General features: G+C 32.2%; 5 protein-coding genes across 5 annotated transcripts; 3 read left to right on the forward strand and 2 right to left on the reverse strand.

The window, feature by feature from the left end:
• The first annotated feature begins 8826 nt into the window (after positions 1-8826).
• On the forward strand, positions 8827-9681 carry LOC120192007 (FCS-Like Zinc finger 2-like). The gene is made up of 2 exons (XM_039194853.1): positions 8827-9318; positions 9463-9681. Exons 1-2 carry the CDS (start codon positions 9011-9013, stop codon positions 9650-9652), a joined length of 498 nt encoding a protein of 165 aa, XP_039050784.1. The 5' UTR covers positions 8827-9010; the 3' UTR covers positions 9653-9681.
• A 1500-nt stretch (positions 9682-11181) lies between these two features.
• Positions 11182-12658, forward strand: LOC120192008 (60S ribosomal protein L37a-1). Its single transcript, XM_039194854.1, has 5 exons — positions 11182-11318; positions 11685-11724; positions 11991-12079; positions 12215-12297; positions 12413-12658. Exons 1-5 carry the CDS (start codon positions 11316-11318, stop codon positions 12474-12476), a joined length of 279 nt encoding a protein of 92 aa, XP_039050785.1. The 5' UTR covers positions 11182-11315; the 3' UTR covers positions 12477-12658.
• Positions 12659-12939: 281 nt separating this feature from the next.
• On the reverse strand, positions 12940-14667 carry LOC120192006 (phosphatidylinositol 4-phosphate 5-kinase 8-like). The gene is made up of 3 exons (XM_039194851.1): positions 13626-14667; positions 13297-13534; positions 12940-13116 (listed from the first exon to the last, which is right to left on the reverse strand). The coding sequence occupies exons 1-3, from the start codon at positions 14408-14410 to the stop codon at positions 12949-12951; spliced, it is 1191 nt and encodes a 396-aa protein (XP_039050782.1). The 5' UTR covers positions 14411-14667; the 3' UTR covers positions 12940-12948.
• A 2295-nt stretch (positions 14668-16962) lies between these two features.
• Positions 16963-18954, reverse strand: LOC120192074 (calcineurin B-like protein 1). The gene is made up of 8 exons (XM_039194927.1): positions 18873-18954; positions 18586-18668; positions 18301-18357; positions 17732-17840; positions 17604-17656; positions 17451-17531; positions 17236-17348; positions 16963-17151 (listed from the first exon to the last, which is right to left on the reverse strand). Exons 1-8 carry the CDS (start codon positions 18952-18954, stop codon positions 17070-17072), a joined length of 660 nt encoding a protein of 219 aa, XP_039050858.1. The 3' UTR covers positions 16963-17069.
• Positions 18955-20707: 1753 nt separating this feature from the next.
• LOC120192073 lies at positions 20708-23452 on the forward strand. The gene is made up of 5 exons (XM_039194926.1): positions 20708-21212; positions 21680-21778; positions 21974-22018; positions 22398-22535; positions 22979-23452. The coding sequence occupies exons 1-5, from the start codon at positions 20832-20834 to the stop codon at positions 23339-23341; spliced, it is 1026 nt and encodes a 341-aa protein (XP_039050857.1). The 5' UTR covers positions 20708-20831; the 3' UTR covers positions 23342-23452.
• The last annotated feature ends 314 nt before the right edge of the window (positions 23453-23766 follow it).

Genomic DNA, 23766 nt, shown 5'->3' on the forward strand with positions numbered 1-23766 from the left:
ATTGTTTGAAGGTGTATCGATGCATTGGTAGTGCATCGATGCACTCTTTTAAAATAAAAACATCGAATGCAATTCATGCATCGATGCATAAGTAGTGCATCGATGCATACCAGTAATAATACAACATCGAATGCATTTTATGCACCGATGCATCAGTAGTGCATCGATGCATACTTTCATTGAAAGATGAAATTGTCATTTTTCTTAGTCTAAGGAGTAAACCATTAGAGTATATTAGTTATAATACTAATATAGATCTATGTATGATGATGTAGATATAGAACATGATCCCGTTCCGGATCAATTGAAGGATTATAATCGAATCAAAGCAAAGCTAAGGTGAGTGCAATTTAATTTGTACTTATATTATTGAATAAACATTTGGCTTGCGATGAGACAGTGATGGAGTTACTATGGTAAGAAGTAACTCCTAAAATATTATTTGATTGGTGATCAATGTTATGATTTGTGTGATTATGAGATATATAAGTTATATGGAAAGTATATGTGAAATAAGATATGAGCTTATATGAATATGTGATATGAATAAAGCTATAAGAAATGATTTATGTGAATACATACATTTGTGATCCGTGTTATATGATATTAGATATATGTTTACACATATATATGGTATGTGACCGAAGAGAATGAACATGTGATTATAAGATCAATGATTACACGTACATTTGGTACGTGACTGAAAAGAAAAGATATATGTTCATAAGAGAAAGGATATGAATAAGTAAATTGAACTGTTATGAATGTTAATGTCCATGTTATATGATAAGAGAGCTAGTGGTATAGTGTGCATGCCAAGGGTCGAGGGTTTACCTATGTTCTTCGGGACATATGGACTGTTTACCTATGTTCTTCGGGATATATGGACTGTTTACCTATGTTCTTCGGGACATATGGACTGTTTACCTAGGTTCTTCGGGATCTATGGACTGGTCATTCGGGACGAATACTGAACTAAGGTTTGGTGCCCCATGAGGGAATTGATACGAGCTGTGGTGACAGCATTAGTGCACAACCTCAATGTACTCACATACCTTAAGTTCTCAAATGTATACATGGGCTAATGCAAGGGCTTTAAAGATAATAAATAACTTGTTATGATACTATATATATACTTTGTTGTGAAATGACATGGATACTCGATGGTGAGTATAGAAAGGTTAAATATATGCTTACATGATAGAAAGAAATTAGTAATAATGATATGAGTACTGATAAGTATATTAATGATATATGTATAAGTATGCATTATGTTATATGAAATGGTTTGTGGTTTTATTATATGTTTTATATGCCTCACTAAGTCAACGACTTAGCATGTAAGTGATTTACACGTAGGTATGGAGAAGAGTAAAGAGAGATGTGGAGTAAGACATGTCAGTTCTCCTTACTCAATGTCAGATCAGAAAAGAGGTGATTAATATGTACTTTAATATATAAAGTTCTAGTTGGCATGTATTCAAAAGAATATATTGTATAAACTCTGAATAGTTTTGTAAACATTTTGAATAAGTTGAATGTTATAAAAGTTTTTAAATTACTCAATATTTTATACGAATAAATTGTTTGAAAAGTCAATGTGACACTTCGGACTCGTATCCTAGTCGGATACGGGTTGGGGGTGTTACAGTTTAGGCATCTGATAAATGCCTTAAAATTTATATTTATGTAGATATTGAGCCTAAACGAGTTCCGAAACAATTGACAAGTAAGATCGATCGAGGAAAATATAAGAGATCCGTATTGAATATTGAGGCCAGATGAGTGCATATGCATTGATACATGATGTGTATGTAAAAAGACTCGCTATGAGTTTATTTCCAATATTTGATTGCAAGATTTTATGAATGTTAATATGGTGATATGATTATTATGTATGCATGAATACATGAATATAGTCATAGGTGTTATATGTTATTTCATGTGTATTGGGTATAGATAATGGTGTGATGATACTATAAGAATATGAAATAAATTATATGAAAGAGATTGAACACGTGACATATGAATATGAGAATTGACATGAACTACGTGAAAAGAAACTACGTGATTACATGTATATGTGAACGAAACTATGAGCTTATATGAATATGTGATATGCTTATATGAATATGTTATATGTTTATATGAGTATGTGAAATGATAAATAATAATGCCCATGTTATATGTCATGCGGGCTAGAGGTATAGTTAGCATGCCAAGAGTCGAGGGTTCTACGTGGTCCTTCGGGACATTTCATAGTGGTCTTTCGGGACAAATTCATATGCCCCTAGTGGGAACCCATATGAGCTGTGGTGACAACATAGTGTACAACCTCAATAGACCCACATACCTACAATTCTCACATGTGTACATGGGCTAATAAAGAGATAACTTTGAATACAATGTAATATATATATATATATATATATATATATATATATATATATATATATATAGGATGTGTAATATGAATTGTATGGTATGATATATGTGTTATGGGTTATTGAATCTGTTACATGATACACATGAATGTATGTTAATGTATATATGAATGAATATAAATGACTTATATGATGATATAAGAATTTGTTATGATATATATAATATGAATGTAAGAGATCATATGAAGAAGATATAATAGATATAAAGGATAATAATATAAGAGGATGGTAAAAACATAACCGATGACATTTGTGTGTGTGTAATGGTTATATGAGAATGTATACGAGTTGTATGATATGATAGCATGAAGCATGCATTCATTGTAGAAGTTATAGTTGTATTATATGTTTTATATGCCTCATAAGTCATAGACTTAGCGTGTGAGTTTTTCACACGTAGGTTCTAGAAAACAAGAAAATAAGCTAAGAGGAGCAGGACATGTCAGATTCTCCTTTCCACAGTTCAAATCAGAAATGTGTTTAAATCATATGTATTTTGTTATAGTAAATGTAGTTGGCATGTATTTATAAATTTTAATTGAAGATGCTCTGATAGGTTTTGTAAACCAATTGATTTTAATTAATGTAAGTGAATACTTTCTTAAATTGCAAATTTTACCAATTTGTAAAGAAAAACGTTTTGAAAAGTCAATGTGACACCTCAGACTCGTATCCGGGTCAGATACGGGTTGGGGGTGTTACACCCGTTCTGGTGTAGAAAAGATGAGAGAAATGACATGTGAGAGAAGATATCTCGACACCGTAGCGAATACATTTTGGCTCTTCAAGTATATCAATGATCGTAAGTCGAGGTATATGCAACTCAGTGTACTCAAAGGTAAATCATGATTTTGTATGTTTGGAAGCAACTCAACGTTTTATAGTTAGAGGGAAGAGGTTTCTCCACGTTCAAAGATATCTCAACTATTTCACCCAGTGAGCAAAGGTATCTTAACACTCTATTAGAGAGAGCTCAATGTTCTTGATCAAAAGTAGAGACATCCTCACTATGATAACACAGTGAAGGTATCTCACGCTATGACAACACAACGAAGGATAATAACATACATGGGGACTTGACACTAAAGCGGAGGGTAAAACCTCCAATATCTACATGTATTATTTGTTTAAATATTACATGTTGTTCTAAAAGGAGGATTTATAAGTACATGAACTAGGAGTATATTGGCAGCTTCTCAAGAGTGTATTCTTACCTACACAAGTTAGTGATCTCACGTAATATATCAATGAGGAGTTTTCTTAATACATATGTTAAGAATACTCTTAACAATCTCTAGTCTTTTTTATTCTATAAGAACCAAAATTATTTCGATTGGAAATTTTGCCTTTGTGTGAGGCTACAATATTTGATGTTGTCTGTGCAAGAGGAAGAGGAGACATTGCATGGCTCAAATGAAAATAGTCTTGTTGCATTTTGACCATTTTCCCTTTTGCATGTAGTGTTCCCATCGCAAATACTTTCATTTTATGCTTCTCAATCTACCTTAAAATGTGTGTCTCAACGATTCGAATATTAAGGGTAAGAGCACTTTGCTCCTATTGATCGAATCTTTTGATGTTTGAGGTTAGGGTTGTACATTTGAGTTTTGCACATTAGAATCAAAGTTTAGGTGGTATTATGGTTAGGGAATTTTTTTTGCAAGGGTAATCTTAAACATCATAAAAAAACGAATCGGATTTATAGTCTGTTGGGTCAGAAAAGTCTTGTTGTAACTATTTAGAAAAAATATGTCTAAAGAGTGAATGGTTTGAAAGATTCATCGCGACTTATTCTGTTTTGATTGAGTGTTCTATGCTCATTGCACCAATTATTTATGTGAACAAGGGAATTACGTCGACCTTTGACGATTCACTCCTTATTTGAGTGAAGAGTTGCAACCGTAAAATGATGACTGTTAGCGGATGTTTCTATGATGGAGAAAAGAGAAGAGAGGTCGTGTATAAAGGATAGAAGAGTTTAAGAGAGAGAAATCCCCATAAGTCATAGTTGAGGTGTGTTTATAACGGCTTTGGTAGGCAGTGTTTGGCATAAGATTATCACGAGTACTCGTAATTTAATAGACTAAATAAATTTAATTATTAAATCATGAATTTCACTCTAAGACAGAACGAGTATATATTTATATTTAGATAAAAAAATTTATCCTAAAAACTAAATCAAATCAATTCTTTTTAAATTTATATCAAATCAAATAATAAACAAATATCCAAATAAAATTTAAATAAATCAAAAACTCATAATAAAAGGGTAAACCAATGGCATCATCAATGATAATAAAGAAAGAAAGAAAAAAGGAAACGAAATGGTCCCCATAATCGATGGTTTTAGGGAGGGAGGTGGGTCCCGGGTTAAGTTAAAAAGCAAAGTAAACGACAAAAGAATAATTGGAAAAAGCGAAGGCTAGTGACGTAAAGAGGTTGGAGTTAAAGTGAACCCAAAGGAAGCAGATCGTAACCGTTCGATCTCCTATCTCCCTTTTTACTAAAAAAACAAAGGTTTTTTTTTAAGACGCAAAAAGAGTTTCGAAGGTTTTCTTGGGGGCGAGTTTCTGACGACTCGTACCTGCAATCATGGCGCGTCGGGTGTACATTCTATCTTAATGATTTTAATTTCTACTATTATTAAAATAATAAAGAAAATAATATTTCCATCTTCTACTATTATAGATATGATGAGTTTTTGATCGAGTAATTATTTTTTGAATTCAGTTAAAGAGTTTTATTTTATAGGATAAATTATATTTGAAACTTTTTAGAGGCCAGTTTATGAATTTTAAATTGAATTATAAATATTTATAGTTTTATTGTATTAATTGATTAAAATTTAAACGATATACATATATATATATATATATATATTCATAATTTTTTTTTGATATAGGTATATCATACAAAGTTATAACTCAATTTTGAACTAAAAAATTAATCCACTAAATATCTAAAATTTCTAATTATTTAAATTTTATTTTATAACTCAAATTTTATTAGATATTTTTATGAGTGGATTCAAGATTATGAAATTATAAATTAAATTAATTTAAACTTTTTAACGTTAAATCAAGTTAAAAAAATTAATATTTTCGAGTCTAATCTAATTTTATTCACCCTAACCATAGATAGGTGAACTATTATTGGTTTTATTAAATTAGTTTATTTATGATTGTTTAATGCAAAATTAATCATTATTATCAATATTTATTGGTATAATTTATGCAGTTAATAAATGAATTCTACACATATATGATAATAAAATGTATTAAAAAATCATTAACAAAATAATAATAGATTATATCTTAACCTAATTTTTTATTACTCTAATCTTAACCCATTATTTTATATATCTTATTATGATTTCATTTTAAACTTGACTTAATATAAAAATTTAAAATTACAATTCTATTCTTAAAAGTACATGACTAGACTTAGCTCATAACGTTTGATTAAATAATCATTTTGATATTTTTTTTTAAGTATGTTGCCTAGTAACATTTCGTTTTAGGATAAAAGTATCATATTTTGGAGAGTTAATCATTTGTTAACTAACGACTTCCATTCATGGATGGATATTTTTGCCTCAAAATAAAATATTGGAGGTCAAAATGCTCAAAAAAAAAAATAAGAGTCACAATATCCATTTTAATAAACATTTGAAGCTAATTTTGACATCATACTTAAATAAAATACATCACAATCTTATAACTAAAATATTTAATCAATATATATAGTTAAAATATTATAAAGTCTTCTAAATGTTTAAAAAACTATAACTAAGATATGTAAAATTAATACATTTTATTATTATAATTCCAATAAATTACTAAATTTATTACGAGGAAAATGTAAATTAGTGTGAATTAACAATATTAATAAAATATTTTAATTTATTTTATTATTATAATCTAAGTTTAATTCTTATGTAATGTTTTTAATGTTTTTGGTACGATTTGATTTCTGACACTAATATCATATTTTATAAAAATATATAAAAGATTAAATGAAGATATTATAATAAAATTTAAAAACACAAAAAATAAAATAAATATTCTCTTGCTCCAATTAAGAAATCATTAGAAGTTTAATACAAAAAAAAACTATTATTTTGTAGTACATGTAACGTTTGATTCACTATAATGATATTATTTACTTTCTATTAATTTTAATACATATAAATATATAACTATTGTAACTACATAAATTTTATAAAAAACAATTAAAAAATTCTCATACTTTAATATAATTTTCAAATAAAATATTTTAAAAATATAAAATTAATAATAATTTAAATCAAATTTTTATAAATATATTTTTAACATAAAATAATTTTCCCGTACATCATAAACGGAACATAATGTAATTTTAATATATTAAATTTTATTAAAACTATCTCATTTGAGGTTTTATAATATATAGAATAAAATTTAGGTATTAAATTATGCATTAAAATTAAATTTATACACTAAAAAATTATATTTACATGTAATTATAATTAAAAATTGAAGAAAATGGTAGTTGCTCGTATTTAGTACAACTACTAGTTAGGGGTGTGCAAAATTACCCGACCTGGTTGACCCGACCTGTCGACCCGCCGACCCGGATCTAAAAAACCGGATAATTCTCTAAAAAAAAAATTATCCGACCGGGTCGGGTACCCGGCCTGACATTTCCCGGGTCGAACCCGGGTCACAAAATCTAGTTTTTCCGGGTACTCAAGTACCCGGTTAGTTTTTATTTTTTTATATATAATTATATAAAATATAATGAATTATTTATATTATGAATTATTATATTTTGTATTTTGAACTTTTAAATTTTATGTTCCGATATTAGAGTATGTATTTCGAAATTTCGAACATTTAAATTTGTGTATATTTTTTTTAAATTAATAATTTGAAAATAAAAAATTAAAAACCGGGTATCGGATACCCGATTATCGGATACCCGTAAAATTCGGATATCCGATTATCGAGTACTCATAACATCTGAATTAGGACACGAACCGAAAAATTATCGACTCGAAAATTCCTAGTACCTGAAAATCGGGTACCCGATTTGCACACCCCTACTATTACTATTAGTACTGGTCTTTGGAGAGACCCACCAAAATGTACGGTGGGTTCATTTTATGTTAACGCGCTAATGCACGAGCGTGGGGCTTCACCTCATTTATTAACATTAGAATATGGACACCGGAATTTATGGGACTTTTGCGGTTTTTTTAATGATTTATTATTATTAGTCCCCGAATACGACAAGACTTGCCCTTTCCTTCTTTTTCGCCCCCACTTCTTTCCCGAATCACGAAATTGCCATTTCCTCTCCTATATTTCACCATTTAAGAATACAATCAATACAATAGTTTCAAATAAATATAAAAAACACTATTTGCACCATTAGTAGTTTGTTTTGAAATTTTTAGAAATTTATATATTCAACATTAATTAAGCAATGCTATAAAAAGTATTAATTTAAAAATTATTTTGATGTATTGATGATAGATTTGTTTATAAATTATTTTTAATAATTTAAGTAATTACAAGATAATATATGTTTATATATTTTTTAATTGTTGATAAAGTACACATATCATAAAAATATAATTATTCGAATTAAATACCTCTAGAAAGAACAACACCCTTTCTCACCGCTAAAATCACTCAATAAATTCCACTATAATAAATTTAAGGATAAAGTACACAAATGATCCCTAATTATAGGGCACTGCTATGTTAAGTCATCTGATTATTAAAAGTTATAAAATGATCATTCGAGTATTCATATGTTTTGAACTTGACATTTTCTATTAAAAATTTGATTGTCGTCTGAACTGAACGTTAACTTGTTGACTAATATATGATAAAATTTAATCTCATAATCGTTTCAACTGTGCAATCATTTGAGATTATATGATCATATTTTATCATACCCTAGTCAACATGTTAACGTTCAGCTTAGACTGACGTTAATGTTTTAACGAAAAATGATAAGTTTAAAACATATGAATAGTTGAATGATCATTTGTAACTTTTAATGGTCGAAAGACTCAACAAAATAATACCATATAACCATAAGATCATTTTATAACTTTTAATAGTATGGGAATTCAATAAATCAATGTCCTATAATCGATGAACATTTGTGCACTCTACCCTGAATTTTAACTTATGAACAATTCTATCACTAAATATATTAACTAATCATAATAATTTTAATGTGAATTATTGTTATATTAAACCTATTTTTTTCAAAAATGAAAATGAGTCTAAATGAAGGACAAAAATGTCAATGTAAATAATTTGGGACCTGAGGGATGCAGGTATTTCGAGCCAATAGATTCACTAGCACGGATTCTTGAAAACCTGTAGTTGTTTTTATTTATTAATTTAAGTATTTAATTATTTTCTCTCAACAAAGAACAAAGCTTTGAGCTTTTCCCCAACTATAAAATCAACCCACCCACCATTCCTTCACCCCACTCGTCTTCCACCTGCCAACAAAGAACCCTAAAAATCAATCAATCCTTTTTTCCCCAGAAAAAAAGTTCAAAAATGGACTCTTCTGGACGTTCAAGGAGGCGTTGTTTCATTGAAGAAGATCAAGGCTTGGCTTCTATTGCAGTGATGGAGGCTGGATATTCGGGCACCCATTACCAAACCCAGATTCAAAATGGGTGTTTTCAAAGACCTCTTTGTTACTCAAGGAGAACTAGTTTGAGGAATCTATCATCATCATCATCATCATCTTCCTCATGCTCATCTCCAAGATTTGAGGATCAAATCCGTCAACCTCATTTCTTGGATTCCTGTTTCCTTTGCAGGAAGCCTCTTGGGGGAAATAAAGATATCTTCATGTACAGGTTAGTGTTTAAAGAGATCTGTTGAATCTTTTGTTAGTGTTGGAAACAAATATTCGTTTTTTTCATTTGTTTTCTAATTTGGGGGGGGTTTTAAAATTGGTATTTTGATTTGGTTTCTGATTGGGTTTTTTGCTGTTGTTGCAGAGGGGATACTCCTTTTTGCAGTGAAGATTGTAGACAAGAGCAAATAGACATTGATGAGGCTAAGGAGAAAAGCAATAGCCTTGCTTCCTCCATGAAAGCTTTGAGGAAGAAGGATCAAAGGAAAGTCACAACTTCTCCAACAAAAGCTAAGAACTATCCTTTTCGACCAGGCACTGTTGCAGCTGCATAAATATAATCGTTTCACAAACGAAATAAAGAGGGGAAAAGAAACATATATCTACCCTTTTGTATAAATTGTTGAAAAAAAAGGGAACAAAGGACATGGAGATCCAGGAATGAGGAAGGCCAAGGAGAGGAAGAACAGGAACAAGAAAGCATATTTGAGACTTAACTGTGAATGTTATATAAATCTGCTCTGTGATATGGCTCTTTTTTTTGGCGTGCTTTTGGTAGGATAATTAGATTTGGTATTTGTTCTCCCCATGTTAACTAGTGCCAATGAATTAAAAGTTCTTATGGGACTATTTTTGTACTAATTTTCTTCTTAACAGTTTCATTTACCATGAATGATGAAAGAGAAATGAAGAACATGAATGGAACTCTCTGGAAAAGCTGTGTTTTTTTTGGGGTTGATTTTTAGTTTTCATTGTTATTGCCTTTAGGATCTAGGTTTCTTTAATAAGGTACAGAGAGAAGTAAAGGTAGGAATTTTAGGTGGAAAAGAATTGATAGAAGGCAGGGATTTGTAGGTGCGGCTAACACACGGCTAACACACTAGCTCCCACTAGGGAAACAATTGCTGTTTTGTAAGTATAAGGCTTTTGTCATCATCATCATCTCTCCACATCAGTGTACTGTTTGGTATTGAGGAGATAATAAACACACTAGCTTAATGTTCGAACGATTTCTTTCTAGAGACGTCGTGTAATTTAGACATGTTCCAAATTATATTGACAACGTAATTTTATGTATCATCATCGTCTTAAATCCAAATTTATTATTGTGAATCATTAGGTTTAGGCCTAGGTTTTCCTTTGTGAGATCCAAAGTTTGTAGGGGAATAATTTGGATTAGGAAAGTATTCCATTAAAATAGTGTCATTAGACCCTATATTATAGGTTAGTAGTAGATTATACATGCATTCATGTTTGAATGCATAACAAATACTTAAAAAGAAAACCGGAGGTAATATGCAATTGTGAGTGGTGTGAACAAAACTCAAATTTTTAGAAAAAATCCGACAACGTAACATTTCTCATATATCTATGTTTAATTATTGATATCGAACTTGAAAAGAATAATCATTTTTATAATTTTAAAAATATTCATGTCTGAACTAATATCAAACATAAGTACATAAATACGAAGATATCTTCAAATAAATGAAATTTTTTTAGAGAAATTGAACAAATATCCGACACATATCTTTATCCAATATTCACACCCGAATTTAAGTAACAGATTTTTAGAGCATCAAAAGTTATTATAGCTCCAACCTTGATGTCCTCTTCTATCTTAGATAAATAAAGATGATAATGAACTATTATAGGATCAATTTATTATTCATTTATGAATAAAAGGATTTTAAAAATAATTTATTTTTGAATTAGTTAAATAAAAATATTACTATTAAATAGCAATTTATGTTAAAATGAGGCAAACCCGAATTTATTAATTTTTTTTTCGAAATATGCGTATGGATAGTCCACGGCCCATGATTTGTTGTAGGTTAGTTTAGATCAATACCCGATTTACTTGACCCAGTCGTTTCAAGTTTCTACAAAAACCCGAACCAGAAAACCCTAATTCCTCGTTGTTGTTGTTTCCTCTCGAAGAGCCGCTCCTCACCTTTCCGAACCAGACACACAGAAATCCTCTCAACAATCCCACCCATGGTATTTTCTTCTTTCTCGAATTGATGAACATTTCTTTTGCATAATCTATTTACGTGTTTGTTTTCTGAGAAAATGTTTATCCCTAAAACAATCCTGTTAATTGTGTAATACCAATGTTGAAATAAGATATTATTTCGTTCTATAGCTTCGAATTAAGATAGTATTCCGTTCTATTGCTTAATATCAATTGTGTTATGGCAACGTAGAAAGAAAAGGAAATGAGATTGAGATCTGAGAATCGTATTAAGACAGTATTCCGTTCTATAGCTAAAATGCTAGCGTAGCGATTACGTATCTATTAGGATTGATTGATTTGTTTGTGTTGTTTCGCGGTGTGAATAACTCCGTGATTTTGTTGACGTGCAGACAAAGAGAACAAAGAAGGCTGGAATTGTTGGAAAATACGGTATGTGCTGCCTAATTTGATGAAGTCTTGTTTTTCTTAGAGGATATTTCTGCTCAGAAAGGTTTGATATTGTATGAAAGATTGGTATTTGATAGCCATTTGAATGTTGGGAATAGTAACCTTTCCAATTTTTATCTAAATTGCTTGAAGTTTTTAACCGTTGTAGCTTTATACATTAAACGATTCTAAATTAAAATTTAATTTTAGTGTTTTGATTACTGAAGTTCCTCTTCTGATTCCTTGTTATGTTTTCCTTCTTAATGAAGGTACCCGTTATGGTGCTAGTTTGAGGAAGCAAATTAAGAAGATGGAGGTGAGTCAACATAGCAAGTACTTCTGCGAGTTCTGTGGAAAGGTATGGCACATTTGGTTATCTGTATGATACTGTTTCTGAGCTGCTAAACTTATGTTCATTTCTTTGTTTGTCTATTGGTGCGCTTGTTTATATGATTTGATCTTTTTGTTCTAACAATCTTCTGCTACTATACAGTATGCAGTGAAGAGAAAGGCCGTCGGAATCTGGGGATGCAAGGATTGCGGAAAAGTTAAAGCTGGTGGTGCTTATACTATGAAGTATCTGCACTGTACCCTATTTCAATTTCAGTATCGTTTCTTCGTATGCCCATGTAATTAACAAGGTACTTCATTTGTTATTTTATAACAAGGTACTTCATTTGTTATTTTACAGCACCGCCAGTGCTGTTACGGTGAGGAGTACTATTAGGAGGTTGAGGGAGCAAACTGAGAGCTGAGCTTACAGTGACGGCGTAATCAACTTCGGTATGATGTTTTTGCTTGTTTTGGCCACAAACAAATTGGGAAACATTTTGTTGAAAGTAATGTATTATGTGCTTAATTCTCAATTTTATATATCGACTGTTAACTCTGGTGTTGGAACTTTATCTCTATTAAAATATTTGAATACTTTTTTTCTTAATCGTCTTGTTACTTTGCATCAAATTATGTTGGTCTTTATCAATCCCTCTTCCTTTATTGTTCTGCAACGCTCTGCGTATTTAGCTATGGTAGAAAATCATAGGATTCACTGATAAACGCAGCCTATATACATATGCAATTGAAAGAAAAAGGGGGCAGCCTATATGGAAAACATGGTTCCAAGTGGGAACCTTGCAGTTTTCATTTCAAAAATTAAGAGAACAGCAGAAGAAAATGCCTAGATGGTGAGAAATTAGTCACCAAAACACCATTTTTGAAGGCTCCGTACTAGGCAATTGCAGTTGGTATTTCGTGATGATGCATCTGTTTTTGCACGGCTTTAACAGCCACCACTCTGGCAGCGTTGGCTGCTTTGTTTGCTGCTGACACAGCTTTATTCACTCTCTCATCGATCTTTGTGATGTCTCGAGCTTTCTCAGCAGCTCTTCTTGCTTCCTGTACACATAGAACAGCAAATTGAAAGAAAATTCTTAGTGGTTCTTTGTCTTAGAAAAAACACAGTAGCTTTTACTACAAGGCGCCTGAAACCCCCAAGTTTACTAACACAGTTTTTTATGCAAAGAGCGTAAAATATGGTTTATCAATTGATGATGATATTGTACATACAAGCGATACCTGGACAGCATGAAGGACTCTGGACTGAGTGTTTTCTGTTTCTGCATGAAGAACATCCAGAGCACCATTTTGCCAGTGACCGGATTGTGTCTCACCATTTCTGAAAGTGTATGTACCGAATCCTTGCCTTCTTCCTTCATGCCAGGCTCCCTCGTATCGGTGCCCGTTTCCAAACTGATAAACACCAAACCCATGCATCTTGTCGGAAAAATACTCCCCACAATATACGTCCCCATTCCTGCTTTCAAAATTACAAAACTAATCAGTCAATGAAATCAGAAATACCAGCATGTATGATCAAAGATTATTAAACGCAATGAAGAATTCACCTGAAATTGTATTGGCCAACCCCATGCTTGAGACCCCACTTGAACTCCCCTACATATTTGCTACCATCCTCGCAACTATGAACTCCACATCCATGGCACTGCCCATTAGACCACTCCCCGGCATAAACATCGCCGGTATAAAACCTGTAAACCCCAATTCCATGCTTTAATCCCTGCCGATATTGACCTCGATATCGGCTCCCTTTTGCCCATGTTTCCACACCATAACCATCATACTTCCCATCAATCCAATACCCTTCATACCTCCCTTTCATATAGTAGTAATATACCCCACTCCCTGAACAACTCCCCTTGTGGAACTCGCCTTCATAGACATCCCCGTTACTGTAAACCTGCACCCAAGTCCCTGAATTCGCCTTCTTCTCGGATTTCAGCTTCGACCCAATCGACCAAACAACAGTGTTGGAAGATATAGAAGATGAACTGAGTTGACTGAACTTAGCCGGCAAAGAACGGGCAAGAAGTAATTGAATCGAAGGCAATCGAGGGAGTGAAAGGTTAAGAGAAACCAAAAGGGTGAACAAAAAAGCAAGCAAAGCGACAAGATTCAACGCGAGAAACCGCCGTGGATAAGAAACCAAGAAATATAACGAAGGAAGAGAGAAGAAAACAAGAAAACGGAAGTGGAAGCAAAGAAAACGCCCACGGCTGAGATGATGAACAAGTTTGCTGCCAAGTTGTTGAGCATCGAAAGGATTAACCCTTTGGCGACGGTTCTTGAAAGAAGACAGAGTTGGGAGACGAGAAAAGGGATTATGGGTCATTATAGGGGGTGTTGAAAAAAGGGTATTGGAGTTGGAGAAAGAAGGGCCATTGGGTGTTTTGTGATGATGATGGGTTGTCGTGGGGATTTGGATGGTGAGATGAGGCTCGTTTCAATTGAATCGATGATGATCAAAGGAAGTAGTGGTTGTTTGGTCGGAATCGAAGAGATGCTATCGCTACTTACTTTTCCGATCTTCTGATGCTTCCCGGATTTCTTTTGATGCATTTAAATTGAGAACAACTAAATCCTCTTCTTGTTTTTGTCTGAAATTCTCTCTGTAAACTTTGTTTTTGTTTTTCTCCTTATTCAACGAAAGCTTGAAAAAGCCGAAGCAACAAATATATCTGTGGGTTGATAGGGCGATTGGCTACACCCTGACTTCTCTTATATTTTCTTAAATGCCACTGTCTCCTTTTCCTCTTTTCTTATAAAAGAATATGATAATATTGAATTGTTTTTATTTAACAACTAATCAAAGTGTTCGCAACGGTGATGCTATTAATCATTAAGAAAATTTTTATAAAGTGAAATGAATAATATACGAGAGAAAATATTCAGACCATTTAACATCTTTAGGAAGATGTCGAGAAGATGTAGTGTTTTCTGAGTTGGTAAGCTATTAAAATTAACATTCACACTACATGTAATTAAAAAAAAAACATAACTTTTAAGTGTCTTCCCAAAAATATAATGTGGTAAATTCTTTTACCACCATATTATCTCATCAAATTTACACTAAAGAGATATTTTAATTTCAAGAAAATTATATTTTGATTATTTATGATATCAATTTGTTTCATTTTTGGTCATTAAGCTATTAATCTTATTAGTTTGATGTCATGACATGTTAACAAAAGAGGCTTATTTTTAATTTAGATTTTGAATGTTAAAAAATATCAATTTAAATCTTAAATTTTAATTAAAATATTATTTTTGAATTTTGAATTTGATTTATCTCTTATTGTTCACCATCATCATCAATTGTCATTAGCCACAATCATCGATAATTATTGAATTTTAAAAATTTCAAGTCTCTCATTTTCGACTTTTTAAGTATAAATTTAATGATCATTTATAAAAAAAATATTTTAAATTCTACAAATCTAAACTAACTTTTTTTTATATTTTTTTAGAATTATATTATAGTAATAAATTTATTATTAATATTTTTAAAAAGTAAATACATAAAAAATATAAATTTATATCTTAATTAAATTCATAAAATTTTCAGTTATTATATTACCGTATGTGAATTACCAAAAATCAATATGACAAACAATAATACAAGTAAAAAAGATATTTAAGTGTTTTTTTTGGCTAGAGTATATTTTCATCCAAATAATTAACAAGTGTTTATTATTTAATGGAATGCAGTCGAACATATTATCGATAATTATAATTTTTTCACTTTATTTATACAATTTTTAATTTTTTAAAATATAAAACGAATTTTAATATTTTTATCCAAACTTTCTTCCTTAAAAAAGAATTTTCTATATTTTAATTATTATTATTATTGTCAGAAAACAAGATAGGAGGATAGAGTAGTTTCCACAAAGTAACCTTTAAATGGCCTATCACGTGCCGTCCAACACATTGCACATAAAGTGGGACCACTTTATTTATTTATTTATTAAACTTCAATTGACTGGTTTTCGTCAATTTTTTTTTTATTTGAACGATAATATTGTCGAAATTATTTATTTTTCAAATATGATGCTGAATCACAGCATCCAACGGTTAGTATTTGTTGCATTATTTATTAATTTATTTAAGTGCATACGTAAAGTGATATTAATTATAGTCTTATCTTAATGGTCCTTTGTCAGACAGGCTACAATCATGTGTTGATCCTATATAAAAAATGCTCATATTCTATTAAATAGTTAGAAATTAATTAATCTACCAATTAATCAAGTTTATATAAACTTAAGAGAGTGAGATTCTTTATATGATTCGTATATATATATATATATATATATATATTATGTAAATAAATAAGAATTATTAAATTATATTTCAAAAGATTAAAATATAAATATTATTTAAAATTATTAAATTGAGATGAAGCTTCGATATTAATCGACAAAGGAAATGGATAGCCCTTTTGCTTGGTTCTTATCCACGACCACCTTTCCCTTTGCTTGATTATGTAGTTATTTAATTACTAATATTAAATTTATTATACTTCTTTAATCATTACATTAAATAAAAATAAGACAATCTTTTATCTCTAGTTATATTAATTATTTTAATTCTGAAAATTTTGTTATTTCTATTTTAATCCTCAAATTAATTTCTTTAAAATTAAGAGCTTAATAATTAAATTATTTTGATTAAATAAGTGTTCAAAGCACATTGATTTGGAGATTGTTGTGGACCACATCCATCTGTTGTTAGGAATTATACAGGCCAAAAGGTGGAGTAAATTATTCAACCGTGTTGTAAATCGGTCGTAAATCGATATGTATTGATCTGAACTCGATTTTTTTTTTTAAAAACAAAGAATCATATAGGACCGGATTATTTTGCTGACCCTGTGCACCAGTGATATTTTTACCTGCTACCCTTGTAAAAACATTCCAGGCATTTCTTTCTTCTCGTAAAGACGCTCAACGTCGACGAATCAACAGGTCAATGAATCGAATATGCTAACCCTAGCACGTTTTCTCCATCCACGGCGAAACCTCGTCTACTTCGGTATTGAAAACAAAGCTCGGAAATGCCGTTGTTATGTCCCTGCATAATGGTTCATGTAACAAAATGGATGAGAAGGGTTTCTAAGTAAGCAAGCAGGCTCGGTATAGCCTCAGTGTTACGTACGTCAAGTATGGGAGGGTCATGACTTTCAACAACGACGGGTTACGGTATACAAAGGTCTTCCATTCGTTTATATCTATCTTTCCGTCCCCATCAGTGTCGGCATCCATGAAAGTCTGCTCAGAATCACCGAGTCACACCACAGAGTAAGCATACAAAATCACCAATGGTACCATAAACAATTGGTTGTAGGCAGCCATAAAACAGCAAGCTCTCACCTTATCGAGAATTGCCTCGATGACTTCATCAGATAGCTTCATTTCACCGTCACTTAGAAGCGCAGTCAGCATTTGCTTGACCTGACAAAATCACGAGAACGATACATATAATAGCACGATACACCAGTAACAAAAATATAAGGCCCAGTGTACCTCGTAACGTTCGATAAAACCGGTTCTGTCAACGTCATAAAGTTTAAATGCAACTGCAATGTAAAACGACCCGACTTAGAAAAAAGGGACGAAAGAGTAACATAGTTTGAATTCGACTGTCTACTTACAAGTCATTTTTTTCTCTCGTGTGGTGTTCGGGTGGAAGACATTGAGTGCTCGAACAAAGTCCGAAAAATCAATGACTCCCTTCTTATCAGCATCGAATAAATCAAAGATCTGCATGTATTAGAAGGCTACATGAGCAAACTAATTCAGATACTTGTTCCCAAGAATACCTAATTCCGAACTCTCATATTGGTATTGCATTAATGGTTTATAGAAGGAAACTGATATACCGAGTAAACTGCTGGACACAAACTTTAAGAGCTCAAAAGAAAGAAAAGACCATAAAAGACGATGTTAAAGATAGTTGGAAAATGTCAAAAGTCGAACATTTTGATCATAACGAAACGTCATTAAGCTTTTGAATTATATAGATAGTATTTCAGCAAGATAAATGTGATAAACATGCCCTCAAGACAAACTTCAACAACTCTATAGATAATCATGCATCCCGATCGCCCGTAGCCAGCACATTGCATGCCCATCAAACAAAATTTAGACAAAGCAAAGCAACACAAAACTCGAAGTAATATTTAATTTGCCATAAAAAGTATAAAGCTATGAAATACATTACCCGATCCGCAAAAATGTTTTTCTTATTATTGTGAAACAGAGCTAACTGAAACTCTTCCTGCATAGACAGCAGAACACATTAGTTGGGATTTAAATTGTGCACATAAGAGTTCAAATTCGACTGAAAAGGAACAAAGACAAACTAATAGTAAGTCATGAGAACCATGCAAAACATCTCGAGCTCACACATGATATCATGAGTAGATATGTGATAATCCTAATTCCGGACCACATTAAAGGAAAGCCGAAAGAACCGGTGGACATGGCATCACGGAAAAATTTATACCTTGCTAATAAGCCCATCGTCAACCAACGAACTGCTGATGATCTTATATAGCTCAAAAAGTGCTTCGACTTCACTAACACTAACTGCATATACAAGGAAAAACAACCAAATAGTTAAATTGATCGAATAATCAATTCTGAGACAATTGCAACGATCCGATATAGTAATTTTTCTACTCATTTGGCTTATAGGCTATGCTTTTTGAAACCCCAAAGCAAATTGCATTCGCACAAAGACAATGTGGAACATGCAATGAACAAACATTTGTAACAATTTGCAAAACTTACAAACAGTTTCTGCGGCGAGTGTTACCGGGTTTTCCCGTTTGGTGCTTCGGATTTTCTTCACCTTAGACTGAGAGCAACCCATTTACTGGGGAGCAAAAAAATATCAAAATTGAAATCAAAACAAAGCTAGTGCTAGGAACGAAGTGGGAAAACAAGGATTCAAGCTAAATCACAGTTCTCGCAGTCTAAAATGAAATGTTTCAACAACAACAAGAAGACGATACTATCCTAGAATTCCACAAGAAAAATTACAAGGAAATAATCACAATTCAGTCATAAATCATAAATCACAAGAAAATTTCAAATGCAACTTGAATTAATCAACCAAACCCCAAACCCAGATCCAAGTTAACAACATTAGAATTAATCAATCAATTAAAGAAGAAGAAAAACACCCAAATTACCAATCTTTACAAACAACCAAAAAGAAAACAAATAAAAACACAGGGATTTCATAAGCTTACCAACCGAGAATTTGTTTGGCCTGAAGAAAAAAGGCGTCGCTTTTAAATGACAGAGGAACGAAGCTGCTGAGAGAGCTTCAAATTCCTATGTCATTTTAAAAAGATCGACGGAAACAAGAGCAAGAGGGATCGATACAGGCTAAAGGCTCATATAAAGGAAGATAAGGGCTTTATCGGAATAAAAAACAACTTCGACGGCTTAATCCGACAGTTAAAGATCCCATTTTTACGCTGTTGTTATTGTTATTAATCTTTCTTTTTTTTTAAAAAAAATTTCTTTTCGTTTGTTGAATGCCAGAATTTTTGGATGAAACCGAAGTGAATTACGTTTTTGTGTTCGCGCCGTTTTTAAAATAGCAAGTGCTTTATTAAGATGGGTGAAATGCGTATCTGGTGCTCAAAGTTGTTTTTTTCTCATTTGGTACCCAAAGGAATTCTTTTAGCACTTTGATACCTAAAATTGTAAATAGTTATCTTCGTCATCCCACCGTTAATTATTTAAATAATATTTTTTAAGTAAGATTTTCTATATATTAGCATCCAACCTAAAATCTAAACTTGAGTCCGAATCAAATCTAAACCAACACAAACCTAAGTTTAAATTTGATCCAACTCTTTAACTTAGGACTAGCGGTGATAACTATTTGTAATTTCGGTTACTTCTTCAAACATTCCTAAAGCGTTGTCCAAATTGGGTGGTAATTTCTAGGGGTGGAGAAATTCACTCAACGCGAAAAATCAATTTTTTCGATTCTATTTGATTTGACTTCGAGTTATAATTTTATAAACTTGATTCGAAGAAATTTTAAGTTCAAATCGAGTTATAAAATATAACTCGACTAACTTGAAACTTTTAGTAATTGGTGAATTTATTTTCAAGTTTGAGTTAAATCCTTAATTTTGTATGATATATGTATATCACATATGAAACAAATATGAAGAAATATATATGTATCATATATGCTTATAAACAACCATTTAAATTGAAATCAAATAGTATCATAATATTATAAATATTTATAATTAAATTTTAAAAAAAACTCAAAAACTCGACTAAAAAAAATTTCAAATCACGTTTGAGTTTAAAAAAACTTTAGGTTAAGTTCAAGTACCTAATTGAGAAAAAAGTATAGGTACTAAATTTAACCTTGGACCAAATCCAGGCACTAAAATGTACATTTACACAAAATTAAAGTATTGGGATCAAATTTAAGTATAATGGAGGGGTCCAACACCATAATTTGACCATTGATAGTAGATTTTGACTTGTAAGCTCAACAAAAGAAAAAGACTGAAAAAAATGTTTGGACTGGTAGTAGTTGATGAATAAATAATAAATTAATATTCAATCCTTGATGAGTACTTCTCCTCAGATTCTCCCCTGTTTTTCACTAACAACCGCCTTCTCCCCAAATCCAAATCTCTGTCTCATTCCACAACCATCCAAACTTTCCAAATTCCTTTCTGGGGTTTCATCTTCTTCCCTCAATCTCCAATGGGTCGTCGGCTAAACGACCCAGAACACTCCCGTTTCGCCTCTCTCGTCCAGCTCTCGGTGGCTCTGTTCTCCTGTGTTTTGGTCTATGCAGTTGTTTCAACACTCTTGACCCCCAATGTAGGTTCCATCTTTGAGCCTTCGGAAATTATGGCGAATGATGATTTGGGGGAAAAGAAGAAGGATGAGTGTTGTCGAGGCATCGACAATTTGGAGCTATGGGGTCCGGCTGTGAAGTGGGGGTCTGAGTTCAAGTTCAATTCCTCTGTGGAATGTTGCCAGGCTTGCAAGACTATGTGTAGTGACAATGATGGACCTTGCTTGTGTGATACTTGGGTCTTCTGTGGGAACAAGGATGCCTGTGGGTCCAGATTTGGGGAGGTCAATTTTCCTTCTTTAATTCTTCTGAAGGTTTTGTTGTATTGCTAGATTTAAATTGCGGCTGTGTTTATCCTCTTTTCTTAATTGTTTCATGTTTATGTTTCTGATAGTGCTTGTTTTGATTTCATCTGTTGAATGCATTAGCTGATTGAGAATAGAAATTTGACAATGCTAAATTCAATATATATATATACACACACACACACACACACACACACGCTGATCTTGGCTTGTATAGTTCATTTCTGAAGAAGTTAGCTGGAGTGATAAAAAAAACAAATATACTTCTGATGTTATATTGCTATTGAATCTCACACTTCTATGTGCACTTTACTTAACTATTTGCATCCTTTTTCATCTTGTATCATGTCTTAATTCGATGGTGGAAAAGGTCGGTGCATTAGGTAATTCGAGTTTTAAATCACAAGAGCTATAGTCTTTATATATTTATCGTTTTGTTTCACCAGTGTTGGTTGAAGAAACAGAAGGATACCTTGTCCCCTGATCGGCAGGACGCAGGGAAGAGCGTTATTTGGACTTCTGGGCTCATCTTCGGGAAAGGAGAGGTGACAACATAAGTTCAATGATTAACGTTACTAGCTGCATAATCTGATTAGTACTCTTATTATTATTATTATTATTATTATTTTCACGAGGACAATTCTTCTTTAAACTTTTTTTATTGTAGAAATTTCATCTATCTATCATGTAAATAACACTTCTTCGGCATCGATGATCATCGTTGCATCTTCTCCATTCAGGGCATTGTTGGGATGGAAACTGAATATGGTACTCTTCATATAAAGGTGAGTACTTCCGTTTATGGAACACTAAGCTTCCTCTCCTTTTTATTATTGAGGATTGTGAGCATCAGTGTCATAGAGTGTCTGATTTTTAGTTACCGCTCATTCCGAAGCTATTATCGTTTATATTGTTTCATCCTTTTTAGCCCTTTTCGCAAATTACAGTGGGAAGAAACGTAGATAAAAGATAAATATTTCTGATAGTAGGATTAGTACCGGTTAATCTGATCAGCATGTGCCGTCTAGAATTCGTTTAGTCTTGTTTCTTCAATTTTTTTTGGTTGCCATGTTGAATGTACGGTGAAGACGATCCGTTTTGAAGCCACTGAATTTGTAAGAGCTTGAAACAATGTTGTGACCGATTATTATTTGTTTGATGCAGCTTTTCCCAGACTGTGCTCCGTATTCTGTGGCCTACATTCTCGAGTTGTTAACATTGCGCCATTGTGTGGGTTGCCAATTTTATCGTGCAGAAGGCCGAGGACAATATTGGGATTCAGAAGGAAATCACATAAAAGATGTAAGGAAATTTAAGGAGCATCTACCTGTTTCTTTTCTTTTGGTTTTTGACTTGTAAACTTGGAGCCAGCAACTTTCTACATTGAGCTTTATGATAGATTCATTAGCTCACCAAGCTCGATCTTGAACCCAGAATAAAGAGATGCAGACAGACCTTCAACTATGTTTCCGGCTCTTCATTTTTCTTGAAATACTTGTGTTTAACACATATCCTGAGATAGGGTATGAATGTCTAATAACATATACCACACTTGTACTCGAGTCTGAGTAACTGTAATCTTCAACCTCTTATATTTTATAGAGATTAAGATCGTGAATCGTTATACAAGTGTCTCAAAATCCATCACTGCCATGCTATTTGCATGTATTCGTTATCATATCAATTGACCGTACCACATGCTTCTAGCTATCGATGATTTTATATTTGCAATACGGAATTTGCAGGCTTCTTACGGTCCACCATTTGCACTGATTCAAGGGATTCTTGAAGCCCAAGGAACCCCATTCAAAAATATGCCAACTGAGGCTTGCCCTACCATAAGAAGGGGATCAGTTGCCTGGATCGGATCTGGTCCGGAGTTCTTTATAAGCCTAGCGAACCACGGAGAATGGAAAAATTCATACACCGTATTCGGTTCTGTTCTTGCTGAAGACATGGAGATTGCGGAGAAAATCGTACAATTCCCGACCAAATCAGATGTGTGGAACAACATTAATGTGTCTGTCCTGGAAAAGCCTGTTCCTTTGATTCTGCAAAGAATCAAGAAGAGGCTGGGAGATCTAAATTCAAATGTTAAATCAGAGTGAAACTGGTATGTAAACGTACGCGCCTGTGTGTGTATATATATATATGTGTGTATTTTAAATATACTCCATTTTCTTTTTTGTTAAAAGCAGTAACATTAAGTTCTCATGTCATTTCATTGTTCTCATTTAAAGGAATATTTTTTCTCTGCTTTTAACCGCCGGCAAAAATTGTAGTTCTTTGACATCTTTTATAGCAATTCAACAGATCGGCACATGTGTCTCATCATACTTTATTATTTATCGATTTGTTTTAAAAAAATAATTACAACTCATGAAATTAAATTTAAAAATTTATTATTTTTAAAGTTTGAGAGCTCTCTTAAAATTGAGGGGTTTGAGATGTTCATTTGAAGATTCAAATGGCGAAAAACATTTTTTCGAGAAGACAAACAATATATTTCTAAACTAGCATCATAAGATGATCG

The sequence above is a fragment of the Hibiscus syriacus genome, unplaced genomic scaffold (assembly GCF_006381635.1).
Source record: "Hibiscus syriacus cultivar Baekdansim isolate YM2019G1 unplaced genomic scaffold, ASM638163v2 tig00116971_pilon, whole genome shotgun sequence".
In the NCBI taxonomy this organism is placed as follows: Eukaryota; Viridiplantae; Streptophyta; class Magnoliopsida; order Malvales; family Malvaceae; genus Hibiscus; species Hibiscus syriacus.

Excerpts from the sequence above, each read along its gene's own strand:
- LOC120192007 (XM_039194853.1), top strand. The coding sequence starts at position 9,011 with ATGGACTCTTCTGGACGTTCAAGGAGGCGTTGTTTCATTGAAGAAGAT. Across the intron at positions 9,319-9,462 it reads AAAGATATCTTCATGTACAG|AGGGGATACTCCTTTTTGCA; the intron begins GTTAGTGTTTAA and ends CTGTTGTTGCAG.
- LOC120192008 (XM_039194854.1), top strand. Across the intron at positions 11,725-11,990 it reads TGGAATTGTTGGAAAATACG|GTACCCGTTATGGTGCTAGT; the intron begins GTATGTGCTGCC and ends TTCTTAATGAAG. Across the intron at positions 12,080-12,214 it reads TCTGCGAGTTCTGTGGAAAG|TATGCAGTGAAGAGAAAGGC; the intron begins GTATGGCACATT and ends GCTACTATACAG.
- LOC120192006 (XM_039194851.1), bottom strand. The coding sequence starts at position 14,410 with ATGACCCATAATCCCTTTTCTCGTCTCCCAACTCTGTCTTCTTTCAAG. Across the intron at positions 13,535-13,625 it reads GTTGGCCAATACAATTTCAG|GAATGGGGACGTATATTGTG; the intron begins GTGAATTCTTCA and ends TTTTGAAAGCAG. Across the intron at positions 13,117-13,296 it reads GAGTCCTTCATGCTGTCCAG|GAAGCAAGAAGAGCTGCTGA; the intron begins GTATCGCTTGTA and ends CTATGTGTACAG.
- LOC120192074 (XM_039194927.1), bottom strand. The coding sequence starts at position 18,954 with ATGGGTTGCTCTCAGTCTAAGGTGAAGAAAATCCGAAGCACCAAACGG. Across the intron at positions 18,669-18,872 it reads ACTCGCCGCAGAAACTGTTT|TTAGTGTTAGTGAAGTCGAA; the intron begins GTAAGTTTTGCA and ends TTGTATATGCAG. Across the intron at positions 17,841-18,300 it reads AAAACATTTTTGCGGATCGG|ATCTTTGATTTATTCGATGC; the intron begins GTAATGTATTTC and ends TAATACATGCAG.
- LOC120192073 (XM_039194926.1), top strand. The coding sequence starts at position 20,832 with ATGGGTCGTCGGCTAAACGACCCAGAACACTCCCGTTTCGCCTCTCTC. Across the intron at positions 21,779-21,973 it reads TCATCTTCGGGAAAGGAGAG|GGCATTGTTGGGATGGAAAC; the intron begins GTGACAACATAA and ends TTCTCCATTCAG. Across the intron at positions 22,019-22,397 it reads ATGGTACTCTTCATATAAAG|CTTTTCCCAGACTGTGCTCC; the intron begins GTGAGTACTTCC and ends TGTTTGATGCAG.